At 43.6% G+C, this 20,072-nt stretch overlaps 1 protein-coding gene across 6 annotated transcripts in view; it reads left to right on the top strand.

Annotated features, from left to right (window-relative positions):
* LOC115130344 (methyl-CpG-binding domain protein 5-like) overlaps positions 1-20,072 on the top strand; it is a 50,093-nt gene that overhangs the window by 10,542 nt on the left and 19,479 nt on the right. For all 6 annotated transcript variants that reach the window (XR_010464012.1, XR_010464013.1, XR_003863759.2 and 3 more), the window contains exon 2: positions 3,911-4,596. Coding sequence is in view for 2 of the 6 variants with exons in the window: in XM_029661402.2 (XP_029517262.1) it covers positions 4,487-4,596 (110 nt within the window). In the remaining 4 variants the exon portion in view is untranslated. The remainder of the gene's footprint in view (positions 1-3,910; positions 4,597-20,072) is intronic.

Raw genomic sequence — 20,072 nt, 5'->3', positions numbered from 1 at the left:
ACCACCTTCACAAGTGACGTCTCAGTGCTATGATGGGGTCTAAAACCAGACTGAAGCATTTCGTATACATTGTTTGTCTTCAGGAAGGCAGTGAGTTGCTGCGCAACAGCCTTCTCTAAAATTTTTGAGAGGAATGGAAGATTCGATATAGGCCGATAGTTTTTTATATTTTCTGGGTCAAGGTTTGGCTTTTTCAAGAGAGGCTTTATTACTGCCACTTTTAGTGAGTTTGGTACACATCCAGTGGATAGAGAGCCGTTTATTATGTTCAACATAGGAGGGCCAAGCACAGGAAGCAGCTCTTTCAGTAGTTTAGTTGGAATAGGGTCCAGTATGCAGCTTGAAGGTTTAGAGGCCATGATTATTTTCATCATTGTGTCAAGAGATATAGTACTAAAACACTTGAGCGTCTCTCTTGATCCTAGGTCCTGGCAGAGTTGTGCAGACTCAGGACAACTGAGGTTTGGAGGAATACGCACGCAGGTTTAAAGAGGAGTCCGTAATTTGCTTTCTAATAATCATAATCTTTTCCTCAAAGAAGTTCATGAATTTATCACTGCTGAAGTGAAAGTCATCCTCTCTTGGGGAATGCTGCTTTTTAGTTAGCTTTGCGACAGTATCAAAAAGGAATTTCGGATTGTTCTTATTTACCTCAATTAAGTTAGAAAAATAGGATGATCGAGCAGCAGTAAGGGCTCTTCGGTACTGCACGGTACCGTCTTTCCAAGCTAGTCGGAAGACTTCCAGTTTGGTGTGGCGCCATTTCCGTTCCAATTTTCTGGAAGCTTGCTTCAGAGCTCGGGTATTTTCTGTGTACCAGGGAGCTAGTTTCTTATGAGAATTTTTTTAAGTTTTTAGGGGTGCAACTGCATCTAGGGTATTGCGCAAGGTTAAATTGAGATCCTCAGTTAGGTGATTAACTGATTTTTGTCCTCTGGCGTCCTTGGGTAGGCAGAGGGAGTCTGGAAGGGCATCAAGGAATCTTTGTGTTGTCTGTGAATTTATAGCACGACTTTTGATGTTCCTTGGTTGGGGTCTGAGCAGATTATTTGTTGCAATTGCAAACGTAATAAAATGGTGGTCCGATAGTCCAGGATTATGAGGAAAAACATTAAGATCCACAACATTTATTCCATGGGACAAAACTAGGTCCAGCGTATGACTGTGACAGTGAGTGGGTCCAGAGGCATGTTGGACAAAACCCACTGAGTCGATGATGGCTCCGAAAGCCTTTTGGAGTGGGTCTGTGGACTTTTCCATGTGAATATTAAAGTCACCAAAGATTAGAATATTATCTGCTATGACTACAAGGTCCGATAGGAATTCAGGGAACTCAGTGAGAAACGCTGTATATGGCCCAGGAGGCCTGTAAACAGTAGCTATAAAAAGTGATTGAGTAGGCTGCATAGATTTCATGACTAGAAGCTCAAAAGACGAAAACGGCATTTTTTTTTTGTAAATTGAAATTTGCTATCGTAAATGTTAGCAACACCTCCGCCTTTGCGGGATGCACGGGGGATATGGTCACTAGTGTAGCCAGGAGGTGAGGCCTCATTTAAAACAGTAAATTCATCAGGCTTAAGCCATGTTTCAGTCAGGCCAATCACATCATTTTGTTTAATTAAATGATTCCGTAGTTCTTGCAATAATCCGTTTTTATCGGCAGTACAAAACTGCTACAGCTGAGAACTGCTAGCTAAATGCTAGCACAACTAGTCAACAACTTCAGAGTAGAGACCCCAGAAATCGTCTGACTGTCCTTTTATTAAGATCTGCAAATTAACCCGAAAGTACATGGTCAAAGATGATGATGGTGATTAATATTCTGATATTCTTTATTTTATAGAGGCATACTAAGACCAAATGCACTTGACAGTGTTTAAATTATAACAAATTTGTGCAGGAAATTAAGAAATAGAAGAAAAATATGGAAGGCGAAGGCTGGAATTTAACAAATAACTATAGAAATAGCAACCATTGATCGAGTACCCGAGTTTGAGGCTACAAAATTAGTATTTCGTTGTTCTACAAATAAGACTACTTCACTTTCAGCAATGTCTTACTATTTTTGGTTGTAGTTTGTTTGAACAGTATAAAGCAATCAGAATGGAGAAAGCCCATTTTTAAAACCACTTAGAATGAATTTGAAACGTCAAATAGCTACAATTACAAAAATAGTGTGATATGATATGATTGGCCATATTGCCCAGCACTAAGGCCCAGTGTGCCTGATTTCCATTTTATTATCCAGGGAATATATGTTTTATTGTGCTGTATGGGTACTTAGACTTCATTTACATGTCGTTCTAATACACTGGGTCAATCTTCTTCTTCTTTCTCATCTGGCGTGGAGTTGGATTGTTTGTTCACGATATCACAAGTATTCCTGGAACTCCACACTGCCAAAATATTTGAAGCTGTTGAATCTAACACTGAAGGCCCCCCCCCCCTTTGCGACAGCTACCTTGCATCCAAGAGAGCCTGGCCTATTTTTCAACTCGCTCTGTTTCCCTCCAAGCTATGGAGCGGTGGTGGAACAGTGGCGAGCCATGCAGTGTTTTATGTCTGATTTATCACGTGGGAGGGTCTAGTAGCCTATCATGCTCTACAAATGTGCCTGGCTTTTAGGCACACATACTGTGGAGGGTAAAACACGATAAAGCCTCGAATTACACACCTTCGATTTTTGTTTTGTTCTTACAGTCCATATTTGTGATTATTTTGACATTGTGTGCAGGCTTTCAGTCAACTATGAAAATAAAGGATGGCGCGATGATGGTGGGCTAACAATCAGATTTGAATATTGGCCTTTGCTGTTCTGTTTGTCCTCTTTCAGACATATCCCAAGGGTGTCTGTGACAGTGGCACTACCACTGCTCTCAATCATGTGTGTGTGTGTGTGTGTGTGTGTGTGTACTCTGATTTAATACCAAGCCATTTTGTATTGGTATCTAGGCGAAGGAAGGCACCCTTGCTTTAATTACCAGCGTTTTCTATACACGCTCGGCTGTGTGGATGAGTCATCCGTCACAGAAAATGCACAGCGAGCGTGATTCACACTCTGTAATGCAATATCAAAGTGCTGCTGTTTTTATTTCACCCTAGAGTTACAGATAAGTTGTCGGTCTGACAGGCCTGGCGGTGAAGACGAGCACCTCACAGCCCAGGAGACACACAGGGCTATCGAGTGTTTCAGCCCCTGGGAGGCCAACTGTCACCTTTACACCCCCACTATTTCAGCAAGAGAATTCACAAGAGATGGAGACAGATTTGACCATTCAGAGGACAAAATGCAAGACTTTTGTTAAAATTAAACAACAAAAATGAAAATATAGCTAATCAATTCTAATATATTTGTCCTCCAAATCCACCCACCTAGAAATGGCTGTGGATACACATATTCCCATCCTATTGCCACAACGGATCTCTTAAGGTATTGGCCAGAGAAGGGCTTGATTAAAAAGGGGGATGGGAGGTAGGTTGACTGGCCCATTGCCGTGGCGACTCGGTATCATTAAGCCTTAGCAGTATTCAGAGTCACGTCAGTGCCTGGAACAATGGCATCCAATCCATCAGGATTTTGTGACCATTCACTCCGCATATAGCCTAATACAGCTAACTACCGCTAGTGACTTCTACAACTAGTCCTAATTACATTGAAGAGCGATTTCTCTCTTAGTGGAAAAAGTATATTTTTTAAACGTGCACAATGGATTTAACATTATTTAGGGTTATGTAAAAGTTCTGCAAAGCCTGTCTTGTGTGAGAAATATTTAGAAATATTATTCTCAATGAGCTCCTCCTACTAATTGAGAGTATTTAGACTATAAATATATTTAGACTATATAAATATATTCCTAAAAGCTTTTTGTCGTAAATTTGACGGTGTTACTTTTTACTTGTTTTACAGGTTGGAATGTATGGGACAGTGGCTGCTTTAATCCATTATCCTCTCTGGGATGATGTAACGCTGACAACCTGCAACATGAGGAGTTTTAAGGTGCCAGCGGCAGTTAGTACCAGCCAGAGCTCACTTAATCACCATTGATCACCAGATCCATCCAGATTTGTCCGATATCAGCTTCTGTGAACTGAAAGTGAAACATCGGTCTGTGAGAGAGGTCGCCTGGGCAGCTCTACTTCAAGTTCCCTAAAGGTCACCCATGTCAATGTCGGCAGGTTCTCCCACCGTTACCATGGCCTCTTCACAAAAACATGGATGAAAATGATGATTTTAAACATGACGACATTAAACAGGATGGGGACAAAGGGCCTCAAAGGTCTGGTTCCACAGTGAACCTGTCCCAGAAGAGGCAGGCAACGGTGGGATTGGCAGTTCCAACCAGCGAAGCTGTTGTAGCACATCCTGCTCGGTCAGTTCACTCCTGAGAGACCCCAGGATGATGCACACTAGTCTGAGCTCTCTGACAGACTTGTGATATCTCACATCGCAAGGGTGTAGTTGTGCGGACTTAAGGAGTGGACAATGAACAGAACAAAGAAGTATGACGGTCTGTGTTCTGAGGGGAAGCCCCCGGCTGAAGTCCCTATAGGTTGGCAGCGGAGGATCACCCACAGCGGGGTTGTCTATATAAGGTAAGACCTACTCTACCTGTATTTCAACTAACCTGGGGCCCATCTGCCCAATCAGAATTTAGGCTAATGACTTCTTTCATTCTACAGGAAGATTTTCATGTAACTGTCTGTAACCATTTGAAATGTGTTTGTTGAACAGGTTTTAATTAAAAAATTATTTGCATATTAGGCCCACTAATGTCCTTTCGATTGTCCTTTTATTTTATATTCTCAGAGATGCTTGTTCATTAGGGATGTAACGATTCACTGAAAATCATCGGTCCCAGATTTGACATATTTACGTGTTTTTGTCTCCCGAGTGACGAAACGGTCTAAGGCACTGCATATCAGTGCTAGAGGCGTCACTACAGACCCTGGTTCGATTCCAGGCTGTGCCACAACCGGCCGTGATTGGGAGTCCCATAGGGCAGCGCACAATTGGCCTAGCCTCGTTAGGGTTTGGCCGGGGTAGGCCGTCAGTGTAAATATGAATTTGTTCTTAACTGACTTGCCTAGTTCAATAAATAAATAAATAATAAAAAGTTATGATCAGTCCGCGGAACCCAAACCGATCCAAATGTAGCATCTGTCAGAAAATCTATTCAAACGTTACGAACCTCTGATTTACTCAAATGTTTTGCTCACATTTGTACTTTCTACCTTCCAAAAATACCTCATATTTTGTCACAACTGATGCGTCCTCCCTTCAGTGTCGAACTGTAACTGTGTTGACAGTCATTTGATAAACAAGTCATTATGCATGCCGAACAACCCCAGGGAATATCAGTAGCCTTAAACTACACAATGTGCCCAGCTTCACAAGATAGGCAGCATGTTCCTAATCTTGCACGTCTATTCTGCGGGCATCTTCAGCATTCAAATGCTAAAATTGCTTGCGCGATATTAGGTTGTCACTCAACTAATAAAGCCTGTGTAATTATGCACTATTGAAAATGGTGTTTTACGGGAATAATAGGAAGTTACCGGAGACAACACTCATCTTGCTGTAGGCTACCTGCTGAATGGGACCTACAATACGATTTATTTTGATTGTTCAGGTTCAGGCTTTAATAAATGTCTATATGGTCATTTTTCGATATACAGGAAAAAGGTGATCATTTTATAACGAGGACGGCAATCACCTTTGTTGGGCGTGCTGCATGGCCGAAGTGAGAGAAGTTCACTCTGTAAAACTTGAAAACAGTCAAAACCATATGATTTGGAGATGGGGTGAAATCCAAAATGGTCTTATTTGATCATTGGGTATGTTAAGCTGGCACTTAACAAACTAGTTTACACACACACACACACAGCAAGCTGGTACTTAACAAACTGTACAGGCTATAAACAAGCAGGAAAACTTGTATGTGGATGCTGTTTTTCTGGTTGCTGGTGATTTTTAATTCCACGTTAAGACACGCGATGCCCAACTTCCATCAACACGTCTCCTTTCTGACTAGGGATGATAAATTCCTAGACCACTGTTATTCTACCCACAGGCATGCATACAAGGCCCTCCCTCATTCACCATTTGGCGAATCAGATCATGACTGTGTACTCCTGCTTATACAGGGGGTACTGGTACCGTGTCAGTGTGCGGGGGTACATGTTAGTTGAGGTAATTTGTTCATGTTGGGGGGTGAAGTGACTATGCATAGATAATAAACAGTGAGTAGCAACAGTGTACAAAACAAATGGAGAGGGGGGGTCACTGTAATAGTCCGGTGGCTATTTGATTAATTGTTCAGCAGTCTTATGGCTTGGCGGGGTAGAAGCTGTTAAGGAGCCTTTTGGTCCTATATTTGGGGGCTCTGGTACTGCTTGCTGTGCGGCAGCAGAGAAAGTCTTTGACTTGGGTGACTGGAGTCTCTGGGCTTTCCTCTGACACCGCCTATTATATAGGTCCTGGATGGCAGGAAGCTTGGCCCCAGTGATGTACTGGGCCATACACACTACCCTCTAGCGCCTTACGGTCAGATGCCGAGCAGTTGCCCTACCAGGCGGTGATGCAACCGGTCAGGATGCTCTCAATGGTGCAGCTGTAAAACCTTTTGAGGATCTGAGGACCCATGCAAAATCTTTTCAGTGTCCTGAGGGGGAATAATCTTGTCGTGCACTCTTCACGACTGTTTTGGTGTGTTTGGACCATGATAGTTCGTTGGTGATGTGAACATCAAGGAACTTGAAACTCTCGACCCGCTCCACTACAGCCCTGTTTCAAAGCACTTCATGGCTACCGACGTGAGTGCTATGGGTCTGTAATGATTTAGGCAGGTTACCTTCGCTTCCTTGGGCACAGGGACTATGGTGGTCTGCTTGAAACATGTACAGTTGAAGTCGGAGGTTTACATACACCTTAGCCAAATACATTTAATAAACTCAGTTTTTCACAATTCCTGACATTTAATCCTTGTAAAAATTCCCTGTCTTAGGTCAGTTAGGATCACCACTTTATTATAAGAATGTGAAATGTCATTATAATAATAATTTATTTCATCACATTCCCAGTGGGTCACAAGTTTACATACACTCAATTAGTATTTGGTAGCATTGCCTTTAAATTGTTTAACTTGGGTAGCCTTCCACAAGCTTCACACAATAATTTGGGTGAATTTGGGCCCATTCCTCCTGACAGAGCTGGTGTAAATGAGTCAGGTTTGTTGGCCTCCTTTCTCGCGCACACTTTTTCAGTTCTACCCACAAATTTTCTATGGGATTGAGGTCAGGGCTTTGTGATGGCCACTCCAATACCTTAACTTTGTTGTCCTTAAGCCATTTTGCCACAACTTTGGAAGTATGCTTGGGGTCATTGTCCATTTGGAAGACCCATTTGCGACCAAGCTTTAACTTCCTGACTGATGTCTTGAGATGTTGTTTCAATATATCCACATAATTTTCCTGCCTCATAATGCCATCTATTTTATGAAGTGCACCAGTCCATCCTGCAGTAAAGCATCCCCACAACATGATGCTGCCACCTCCGTGCTTCACGGTTGGGATGGTGTTCTTCGGCTTGCAAACCTCCCCTTTGTCCTCCAAACATAACGATGGCCATTATGACCAAACAGTTCTATTTTTGTTTCATCAGACCAGAGGACATTTCTCCAAAAAGTACCATCTTTGTCCCCATGTGCAGTTGCAAACCGTAGTTTGGCTTTTTTTATGGCGGTTTTGGAGCAGTGGCTTCTTCCTTGCTGAGCGGCCTTTCAGGTTATGTCGATTATAGGACTTGTTTTACTGTTGATATAGATACTTTTGTACCCGTTTCCTTCAGCATCTTCACAATCGGAGGGCATGCTGTCTGGTCCTCTGGCAGTCTCTATGGGGGTGCCACAGGGTTCAATTCTCGGGCCGACTCTTTTCTCTGTATATATCAATGATGTTGCTCTTGCTGCGGGCGATTCCCTGATCCACCTCTACGCAGACGACACCATTCTATATACTTCCGGCCCGTCCTTGGACACTGTGCTATCTAACCTCCAAACGAGCTTCAATGCCATACAACACTCCTTCCGTGGCCTCCAACTGCTCTTAAACGCTAGTAAAACCAAATGCATGCTTTTCAACCGTTCGCTGCCTGCACCCGCACGCCTGACCAGCATCACCACCCTGGATGGTTCCGACCTTGAATATGTGGACATCTATAAGTACCTAGGTGTCTGGCTAGACTGCGAACTCTCCTTCCAGACTCATATCAAACATCTCCAATCGAAAATCAAATCAAGAGTCGTCTTTCTATTCCGCAACAAAGCTTCCTTCACTCACGCCGCCAAACTTACGCTAGTAAAACTGACTATCCTACCGATCCTCGACTTCGGCGATGTCATCTACAAAATTGCTTCCAACACTCTACTCAGCAAACTGGATGCAGTTTATCACAGTGCCATCTGTTTTGTCACTAAAGCACCTTATACCACCCACCACTGCGACTTGTATGCTCTAGTCGGCTGGCCCTCGCTACATATTCGTCGCCAGACCCACTGGCTCCAGGTCATCTACAAGTCCATGCTAGGTAAAGCTCTGCCTTATCTCAGTTCACTGGTCACGATGGCAACACCCATCCGTAGCACGCTTTCCAGCAGGTGTATCTCACTGATCATCCCTAAAGCCAACACCTCATTTGGCCGCCTTTCGTTCCAGTTCTCTGCTGCCTGTGACTGGAACGAATTGCAAAAATCGCTGAAGTTGGAGACTTATCTCCCTCACCAACTTCAAAAATCTGCTATCTGAGCAGCTAACCGATCGCTGCAGCTGTACATAGTTTATTGGTAAATACCCCACCCATTTTCACCTACCTCATCCCCATACTGTTTTTATTTATTTACTTTTCTGCTCTTTTGCACACCAATATCTCTACCTGTACATGACCATCTGATCATTTATCACTCCAGTGTTAATCTGCAAAATTGTAATTATTCGCCTACCTCCTCATGCCTTTTGCACACAATGTATATAGACCCCTTTTTTTCTACTGTGTTATTGACTTGTTAATTGTTTACTCCATGTGTAACTCTGTGTTGTCTGTTCACACTGCTATGCTTTATCTTGGCCAGGTCGCAGTTGCAAATGAGAACTTGTTCTCAACTAGCCTACCTGTTTAAATAAAGGTAAAAAAAAAAAAAAAGGTCCTTTGCTGTTGTTCTGGGATTGATTTGCACTTTTCTCACCAAAGTACGTTCATCTCAAGGAGACAGAACGCGTCTCCTTCCTGAGCGTTATGACCGCTGCGTGGTCCCATGGTGTTTATACTTGCCTACTATTGTTTGTACAGATGAACGTGGTACCTTCAGGCGTTTGGAAATTGCTCCCAAGGATGAACCAGACTTGTGGAGGTGTATCATTTCTTTTGAGGTCTTGGCTGATTTCTTTTGATTTTCCGTTGATGTCAAGCAAAGAGGAACTGAGTTTGAAGGTATGCCTTCAAATACATCCACAGGTGCACCTCCAATTGACTCAAATTATGTCAATTAGCCTATCAGAATCTTCTAAAGCCATGACATAATTTTCTGGAATTTTCCAAGCTGTTTAAAGACACAGTCAACTTAGTAGATGTCCTAACTGACTTGCCAAAACACTATAGTTTAACTTCTTGATGCTACCCATCCCTTTAGCGAGATAATTGTCATCAACAACCTCTGAATTGCATATCGCCACATTCAAATAATAGTACTAAAAATATTTATATTCATGAAATCAGAAGTGCAATATTGCAAAACACAGCTTAGCCTTTTGTTAATCCACCTGTCGTGTCAGATTTTGAAAATGTGCTTTACAGCGAAAGCAATCCAAGCGTTTGTGTAAGTTTATCGATCGCTCTACAAAACATTATGAACACCTAGCATCAAGTAGCTTGGTCACGAAAATCAGAAAAGCAATCAAATTAATCGTTTACCTTTGATCTTCGGATGTTTTCACTCACGAGACTCCCAGTTACACAATAAATGTTCCTTTTGTTCCATAAAGATTATTTTTATATCCAAAATACCTCTGTTTGTTTGGCACGTTATGTTCAGAAATCCACAGGAAAGAGCGGTCTCGACAATGCAGACATTCCAAATAGTATCCGTAATGTCCACAGAAACATGTCAAACGTTTTTTTTATAATCAATCATCAGGTTGTTTTTAAAATATATAATTGATAATATATCAACCGCAACTGTCTTTCAGTAGGAGAGAGAAAGGCACTGGCTGCCCAAACTCTGTTGCGCAAAGCAAAACGCTGCTGGCACCCAGCCATACAATGACGCGATGTTATCTTTCTCATTTTTCAAAATAAAAGCCTGAAACTGTCTAAAGACTGACACCTTGAGGAAGTGATAGAAAAATTAATCTGTTTGATATCCCTTTAAATGGAGGACAGGCACGCATAGGAACACAGATGTTTCAAAATAAGAGGCTCTTCCTGATTGGATTGTCCTCAGGCTTTCGCCTGCAATATCAGTTCTGTTATACCCACAGACAATATTTTTACAGTTTTGGAAACTTTAGTGTTTTCTATCCTAATATGTCAATTATATGCATATTCTAGCATCTGGTAATGAGAAATAGGCCGTTTACTTTGGGAACGTTATTTTCCCAAACATAAAAATAGTGCCCTCTAGCTTCAAGAGGTTAACCTACATATGTTAACGTGGGATATTTTGACCACTTTTCTGGGATTCTTGCTTGTTTTCTTAGCTCTACTGGGAAGCTTCGCAGAAGTAGATATTCTCATGTTATTTATGTTAGTGCAGGGTGAGCTGCACACAGTACAGTGGACTTCCAACTAGGGCACACCGGCTCATTGCTAACAGCATAAATCTGATTCATAGACACGTGATTGCTGTATACAATAGCTGTAGGATCAGCAGAGGCATTCAGGGCAGTTAGGGGGACATAAATCAGGTTACTTACATTGTCTACCTATGCCCCTGGTATAATGTACATTTGCTAAAGCATTATGATGACTCAGCGACACAATGGTAGAGATTAACTGGGCTGGGGCATTGGAGTCATTGTCTCAACTCAGCCTTATAATGCTGTGAAAGGATTCAGGAACCCAAATAATTTGGGTGGATCCCATCCTTCTTATAAAATGTGTTTTGTTCCCAAAAGGTATTGAAATTGTCAACAAAAGTTACCATACCCATTGAGCTGCACATAGCCAGTTGTGAAGGGAAAGAATCCTGCTAAAGCGTTCAATGCCATGATTCAGAGAGGCCACAGGGCCAGATATGATGGGTCTTTTATTAGTGTCTAGCAGATAGTCAGCAGCTTAGTATTGTCATTTACTCGAGCTCTGGGATAGGACACTGTTTTTGCATGAGGAACAGTCACATTCTTACCTTGGAGCTGCCCAAAATCACAGCTGGCAAGAAGGACAAGGAAATCTGCCCACTCCCACTTTTCACAGGATGGTGCAGGCCTCCAGACAGATGGAGACGCCCCGCTTGATCCAGAGTAGGGATGAAAGGTTGCCAACGTCGACTTCTAAATCGTAGGAGTAGGCACAGCGGCTGCAGACACGGGTACCCCCAGCGACGAAGGTGTAGGAAGATCAGGCTACAGCGCGGCGAAACTATTCAATATTTGTATCCGCTCCGGACCTCTCTTTGGGAATGTAGACGTTTTTGTAGATGTTTTTGGCTTCCGCGGCTCATGACGTGACTATCTTTGATTGCCATGCTCCTCTTGCTGTGCTCCTTCGACTCTATCAGATGGGGGAGGAGAGGCAGAGATGGCTCCCCTGGCGAACGAACTCCGGGAAACACCAGCCAGTCGGATAATGATAAACAACAAGACGGAGATTCATCCAACATGCGCAAACGGCATCAAGCCACCGGCGGAGAAAAGGTAAACATTCCACTCTGCATTTTCCACCAGTTTCTTACATTGACTGGATACCTGCGTGATTAAAGAAGCCACCTCAAGCTTATAATCTTTGCTGCAATGGAACTCTGAGTGATCCAGTTTTTCCCGAACAAAGCGTTGTGAATACAGCTCCTACAGCGCTGGAGCCATTCATTTACTTTTTCAGAGAGGTCTCCATTGGAAAGCTTATCTGGGACTAACTTCGTTAGCTTGATGGCTAACGTTAGCAGCTAAGCTTGGTTAGCGCCTCTTTCAAGCCGACTTTAAGAATCCATGAAAAAACTATTTTGGTATTTATGTTTAACAAAGATTGGTTTTGTTTTAGTTAAAATAACAAACTGAGTGGTTTCCAGTATACAGTGTTCAGCTGCGCACTCTGACGTCAGGACCAACAATGTAATCCCAAAGGTGTTCTATGGGGTTGAGGTCAGGGTTCTGTGTGCAGGCCAGTCAAGTTCTTTCACACCCATCTCAAGATACACTTTCTGTATGGACCTCGCTTTGTGGACAGGGGCATTGTCATGCTGAAACAGGAAAGGGCCTTCTCCAAAATGTTGCCACAAAGTTGGAAGCACAGAGTCATCTAGAATGTCTTGTAAGATTTCACTGGAACTAAGGGGCCTAGCCTGCACCATGAAAAACAGTCCCAGACCATTATTCCTCCTCCACCAAACTTTACATTTGGCACTATGCATTTGGGCAGGTAGTGCTCTCCTGGCATCCGCCAAATGCAGATTAGTCCGTAGCACTGCCAGTTGGGGAAGGGTGATTCATCAATCCAGAGTCCAATGACGGCGATCTTTACACCACTCCAGCCGACGCTTGGCATTGTGCATGGTGATCTTACGCTTGTGCGCGGTGGCTCGGCCATGGAAACCCATTTCATGAAGTTCTCGACAAACCGTTCTTGTGCTGACGTTGCTTCCAGGGGCAGTTTGGAACTCTGTAGTGGGTGTTGCAACCGAGGACAGATGGTATTTACTCTCTATGCGCTTAAGCACTTGTTTTGTGAGGATGTGTGGCCTACCACTTCACGGCTGAGCCGTTGTTGCTCCTAGACGTTTCCACTTCACAGTAACAGCACTTACAGTTGACTGGGGCAGCTCAAGCAGGGCAGAAATTTGACTAACTGACTTATTGGTAAGGTGGCATCCTATGACGGTGCCACGTTGAGTCACTGAGCTCTTCAGTAAGGCCATTCTACTGCCAATGTTGTCTATGGAGATTGCATGGCTGTGTGCTTGATTGTATACACCTGTCAGCAACGGGTGTGGCTGAAATATCCTAATCCACTTATTGCTTCTACACTTGCATTGCTTGCTGTTTGGGGTTTTAGGCTGGGTTTCTGTACAGCACTTTGAGATATCAGCTGATGTAAGAAGGGCTTTATAAATGAATTTGATTTGAAGGGGTGTCCACATGGTTTTGTGTATATATAGTGTCTACATCTATCACTCCAGTATCCCTGCACATTGTGAATATGGTACTGGAACGGACCAACCCTGTATATAGTATGCTTGCTTATTTTCCTGTGTAGCTCAGTTGGTTGAGCAACGGCAGTGTTTTGGGTTCTATTTCCACAGGGGACCAGTATGAAAATGTATGCATGGACTACTCTGTCGCTCTGTAGAAGAGCGTCTGCTAAATTACTCAAATGTAAATGTAACTTACTTTATTATTTTTGTTTTACCTGTTTACTACTGTATTGTTGGGCGTAGAGCTAACAAGATAGGCATTTCACTGTACTTGTGCGCATGACCTTGAAACAAGTTAGTTAGTGGGTGATGGAGATTTTAGAACCAAAGTGGGGTGTCAAAACTTTTACGTTAAATAGCAATTGTATCTACGTTTTGGGGAATATTCAGAGGTGGAAACTTTCCGTGGGAAAATATGCAAATGAATGTTTTTTGTATTCTCCCTGGAACTCCTCAATGTCCACCTCTTGAACATCAGACTGAGGCCTCATCTTCACTGTCACTTTCCAACCTTGTTGAGAATGGCTCGTTGTCAGGCTCAAAAAGCCTCAAATTTGCCCGGATGGCCACCAATTTTTCAAACCTTGTATTTGTCAGACTGTTGCGTGCTTTGCTGTGTGTGTGTTCCCAAACAAGGACCAGTTGCGCTCTGAGGATCCACAAAGTCCCTTCCACCAGGTGGCTGATGAGATATGTTGGAACGACTGCCATATTGCATCTCCATCCCAAAGCCCTTGCTTGGAAGTGTACTTCGCCAGACTGCCAAGAACCTTGCCCTCATCCAGGTCAAGGTGGTGAGACATGATAGCGATGACACCATAGGCCTTGCACCAAACAGGATGCTCTTGCCAGTATACTTGGGGTCTAACATGTATGCTGCGGCGTGTATGGGATTCAGGCAGAAGTATTCACGCGTTTTGATGTATTTCAGAACTGCCTTTTCCTCTGCTTAGAGCAACAGTGAAGTGGGCAGGGCAGTACTGATTTCTTATCTTACATCTGCAAGCAGAGTATACATCAGGCAGTATGGCATTGTCTCCCTCAATCCGTGCAATGGTTACTGCTATAGGTTTCATGACTTTCAGGCTGCTTACCACTCTCTCCAAAAATACATTATCCAGGAGGATCATCTTGATGGGACTGGCCATATCGGAAGACTAATATGGACATTTCTTGGAGAGACTCCTTTCCCTCCAGGAGACTGTCAAACATGACAACATCACCCCAACAGGTGTTGCTGGGCAGCTTCAATGTGGTGCTCTTATTCTTCTCACTTTGCTTGGTGAGGTAGATTGCTGCTTTTCACTGCTATGATGTCCTTGATGAGCAGATTCAATGCATGACCAGCGCAGCCAATGGGTGTGATGTGTGGATAGGACTCCTCCACTTTAGACCAAGCAACTTTCATGTTTGCAGCATTGTCTGTCACCAGTGCAAATACCTTCTGTGGCCCAAGGTCATTGATGGCTGCCTTCAGCTTATCTGCGATGTAGAGACCGGTGTGCCTGTTGTCCCTTGTTTGTGCTCTTGTAGAAATCAGGTTGAGGGGTGGAGATGTAGTTGAATGTTCATGGGGAAAGAATAATTGACTACCCATCAGAGATGATTGCAATAGTCTGCATTCTCTATGATTTGCTTGACCTTCACTTGAACTCTATACTCGGCATCCAGCAAATGAGTAGATAAAGCATGTCTGGTTGGAGGGGTGTATGCTGGGTGAAGAACATTCGGAAATCTCTTCCAATACACATTCTCTGTGAGCATCTGAGGTGAACCAGTTGCATACATAGCTCGAGCAAGACATTCATCAGCATTTCTCTGACTACGTTCCTCCATTGAGTCATATAAACTTCTGATTCCAGGAGGACCATGGACTGTTGCTATCGATGAGGTCTCTGATTCATAATTTTCACCTCGAATAGAAGTAGAGGGACTTTTGTCGGAGGTTGCTTGTTGTGAGCGCTGAGGGAACTTTATGCACTTGGCCAGATGATTCTGCATCTTTGTTGCATTCTTCACATATGATTTGGCACAGTATTTGCAAATGTACACCGCTTTTCCTTTTACATTAGCTGCAGTGAAATGTCTCCACATCAGATAGTGTTTTTTCTGTAAAGATAAGGAAAAAATGAATCTAAAAAAAAACAAATACAATTCCATGTACAGATAAATAATTAAGCAGTTAAACAACTCCTTTGTAAGATAAATGTTTTAAAATGAAACATGTATGGAAAAAGGTGAATTAACACCCTAAAAACTAAAACCCACATCAAATCAAATCAAATTTTATTTGTCACATACACATGGTTAGCAGATGTTAATGCGAGTGTAGCAAAATGCTTGTGCTTCTAGTTCCGACAATGCAGTAATAACCAACAAGTAATCTAACTAACAATTCCAAAACTACTGTCTTATACACAATGTAAGGGGATAAAGAATATGTACATAAGGATATATGAATGAGTGATGGTACAGAGCAGCATAGGCAAGATACAGTAGATGGTATCGAGTACAGTATATACATATGAGATGAGTATGTAAACAAAGTGGCATCGTTAAAGTAGCTAGTGATACATGTATTACATAAGGATGCAGTCGATGATATAGAGTACAGTATATACGTATGCATATGAGATGAATAATGTAGGGTAAGTAACATTATATAAGGTAGCATTGTTTAAAGTGCCTAGTGATATATTTACATCATTTCCCATCAATTCCCATTATTAAAGTGGCTGGAGTTGAGTCAGTGTCAGTGTGTTGGCAGCAGCCACTCAATGTTAGTGGTGGCTGTTTAACAGTCTGATGGCCTTGAGATAGAAGCTGTTTTTCAGTCTCTCGGTCCCAGCTTTGATGCACCTGTACTGACCTCGCCTTCTGGATGATAGCGGGGTGAACAGGCAGTGGCTCGGGTGGTTGATGTCCTTGATGATCTTTATGGCCTTCCTGTAACATCGGGTGGTGTAGGTGTCCTGGAGGGCAGGTAGTTTGCCCCCGGTGATGCGTTGTGCAGACCTCACTACCCTCTGGGGAGAGCCTTACGGTTGAGGGCGGAGCAGTTGCCGTACCAGGCGGTGATACAGCCCGCCAGGATGCTCTCGATTGTGCATCTGTAGAAGTTTGTGAGTGCTTTTGGTGACAAGCCGAATTTCTTCAGCCTCCTGAGGTTGAAGAGGCGCTGCTGTGCCTTCTTCACGATGCCGTCTGTGAGTGGACCAATTCAGTTTGTCTGTGATGTGTATGCCGAGGAACTTAAAACTTGCTACCCTCTCCACTACTGTTCCATTGATGTGGATAGGGGGGTGTTCCCTCTGCTGTTTCCTGAAGTCCACAATAATCTCCTTAGTTTTGTTGACGTTGAGTGTGAGGTTATTTTCCTGACACCACACTCCGAGGGCCCTCACCTCCTCCCTGTAGGCCGTCTCGTCGTTGTTGGTAATCAAGCCTACCACTGTTGTGTCGTCCGCAAACTTGATGATTGAGTTGGAGGCGTGCGTGGCCACGCAGTCGTGGGTGAACAGGGAGTCAGGGCTCAGAACGCACCCTTGTGGGGCCCCAGTGTTGAGGATCAGCGGGGAGGAGATGTTGTTGCCTACCCTCACCACCTGGGGGCGGCCCGTCAGGAAGTCCAGTACCCAGTTGCACAGGGCGGGGTCGAGACCCAGGCTCTCGAGCTTGATGACGAGCTTGGAGGGTACTATGGTGTTGAATGCCGAGCTGTAGTCGATGAACAGCATTCTCACATAGGTATTCCTCTTGTCCAGATGGGTTAGGGCAGTGTGCAGTGTGGTTGAGATTGCATCGTCTGTGGACCTATTTGGGCGGTAAGCAAATTGGAGTGGGTCTAGGGTGTCAGGTAGGGTGGAGGTGATATGGTCCTTGACTAGTCTCTCAAAGCACTTCATAATGACGGAAGTGAGTGCTACGGGGCGGTAGTCGTTTAGCTCAGTTACCTTAGCTTTCTTGGGAACAGGAACAATGGTGGCCCTCTTGAAGCATGTGGGAACAGCAGACTGGTATAGGGATTGATTGAATATGTCCGTAAACACACCGGCCAGCTGGTCTGCGCATGCTCTGAGGGCGCGGCTGGGGATGCCGTCTGGGCCTGCAGCCTTGCGAGGGTTAACACGTTTAAATGTCTTACTCACCTCGGGTGCAATGAAGGAGAGACCGCATGTTTCTGTTGCAGGCCGCGTCAGTGGCACTGTATTGTCCTCAAAGCGGGCAAAAAAGTTATTTAGTCTGCCTGGGAGCAAGACATCCTGGTCCGTGACTGGGCTGGATTTCTTCCTGTAGTCCGTGATTGACTGTAGACCCTGCCACATGCCTCTTGTGTCTGAGCCGTTGAATTGAGATTCTACTTTGTCTCTGTACTGACGCTTAGCTTGTTTGATAGCCTTGCGGAGGGAGTAGCTGCACTGTTTGTATTCGGTCATGTTACCAGACACCTTGCCCTGATTAAAAGCAGTGGTTCGCTGATAGAGGAAATTATGGTTGAAATGATTAATCATGTATACATTATTGATTAGAACCATTTATTCTAATATTATTATGTTATGGTATGAAAAGTATGGGTTCTTGGTTCCAGGCTGTTACTGAAAATGTAAGCAGAACTAATTAATTGTCTGTGCCTCTTGGGAAGTTTAAGGTGGAGAGATGCTATAGCTTTTCAGACAGAAAAGAAAGGTTTGTGTGGTGTTCCATTAGTGGAGAAAAGTATATCTTTTAGACAGTTTGGAATGTAGTTTATGGGGGGGTAGAAGAAGAGTTCCAGACCTAAAAACAATGGGCTCTTGTGAGAATCGGAGAGAGGGTGGGAAACTGATGATGTCATTTCCAGTTTATAACCTGTGGAAATGTGTGTATGCATTTAGTACTCTCTTGTAATAAACGCTGTTTACCTTTGGCTTTTAAGACTGGTCTCAATCTACTTCATGCATAATTAATGAACTTACAACTCATTAATGAATTAGAAATGAGTGCGAATTGGTTTTGGCAATAAAACATACAGGAATTTAGAATTCCTCTATCATTCGCGCTTTCAGTTTCACGCGAATGCTGCCATCAATCCACGGTTTCTGGTTAGGGAATGTTTTAATCGTTGCTATGGGAACGACATCTTCAACGCACGTTCTAATGAACTCGCACACCGAATCAGCGTATTCGTCAATATTATTATCTGACGCAATACGAAACATATCCCAGTCCACGTGATGGAAGCAGTCTTGGAGTGTGGAGTCAGCTTGGTCGGACCAGCGTTGGACAGACCTCAGCGTGGGAGCCTGTTGTTTTAGTTTCTGTCTGTAGGCAGGGATCAACAAAATGGAGTCGTGGTCAGCTTTTCCGAAAGGGGGGCGGGGCAGGGCGTTATATGCGTCGCGGAAGTTAGAATAACAATGATCTAGGGTTTTTCCACCCCTGGTTGCGCAATCGATATGCTGATCAAATTTAGGGAGTCTTGTTTTCAGATTAGCCTTGTTAAAATCCCCAGCTACAATGAATGCAGCCTCCGGATAAATAGTTTCCAGTTTGCAAAGAGTTAAATAAAGCTCGTTCAGAGCCATCGATGTGTCTGCTTGGGGGGGGTATATACGGCTGTGATTATAATCGAAGAGAATTCTCTTGGTAGATAATGTGGTCTACATTTGATTGTGAGGAATTCTAAATCAGGTGAACAGAAGGATTTGAGTTCCTGTATGTTTCTTTCATCACACCATGTCTCGTTAACCATAAGGCATACGCCCCCTCCCCTCTTCTTACCAGAAAGATGTTTGTTTCTGTCGGCGCGAAGCGTGGAGAAAGCCGTTGGCTGCACCGCTTCGGATAGCGTCTCTCCAGTGAGCCATGTTTCCGTGAAGCAAAGAACGTTACAGTCTCTGATGTCCCTCTGGAATACTACCCTTGCTCGGATTTCATCAACCTTGTTGTCAAGAGACTGGACATTCGCAAGAAGAATGCTAGGGAGTGGTGCACGGTGTGCCCGTCTCCGGAGTCTGACCAGAAGACCGCCTCGTTTCCCTCTTTTTCGGAGTCGTTTTTTTGGGTCGCTGCAAGGGATCCATTCCGTTGTCCTGTTTGTAAGGCAGAACACAGGATCCGCGTCGCGAAAAACATATTCTTGGTCGTACTGATGGTGAGTTGACGCTGATCTTATATTCAGTAGTTCTTCTCGACTGTATGTAATTAAACCTAAGATGACCTGGGGTACTAATGTAAGAAATAACACGTAAAAAAACAAAAAACTGCATAGTTTCCTAGGAACGCGAAGCGAGGCGGCCATCTCTGTCCGCGCCGGAAGTCAAACTAGCAGAAATTGTTAACAAGTTAGACATGATTTAAACACACTTTGCTGTAGGCAACTATTTTCTAGTTAACCTGTTGCTTCTACCCTCTACTTTTTTGAACATTCTGTTAAAAATCGCGCAACATTTCAGCGCCCTGCTACTCATGCCAGGAATATAGTATATGCATTTGCTTAGTCTGTGTGGATAGAAAACACTCAGACGTTTATAAAACTGGTTAAATCACTGCTGTGGCTTTACCAGAACGGCATTTACATCGAAAAGCACAGGAAAAACTGATCACTGAAAATGGGAAAATATATCCATGCGCTACTTGAACCCATTGATAAAGGTGAACCACAATTAATTGACTGAGGTTGCAGTACCTACA

Source organism: Oncorhynchus nerka, linkage group LG1, assembly GCF_034236695.1.
Source record: "Oncorhynchus nerka isolate Pitt River linkage group LG1, Oner_Uvic_2.0, whole genome shotgun sequence".
NCBI lineage: Eukaryota > Metazoa > Chordata > Actinopteri > Salmoniformes > Salmonidae > Oncorhynchus > Oncorhynchus nerka.
This window is presented reverse-complemented; position numbering and strand designations above follow the sequence as displayed.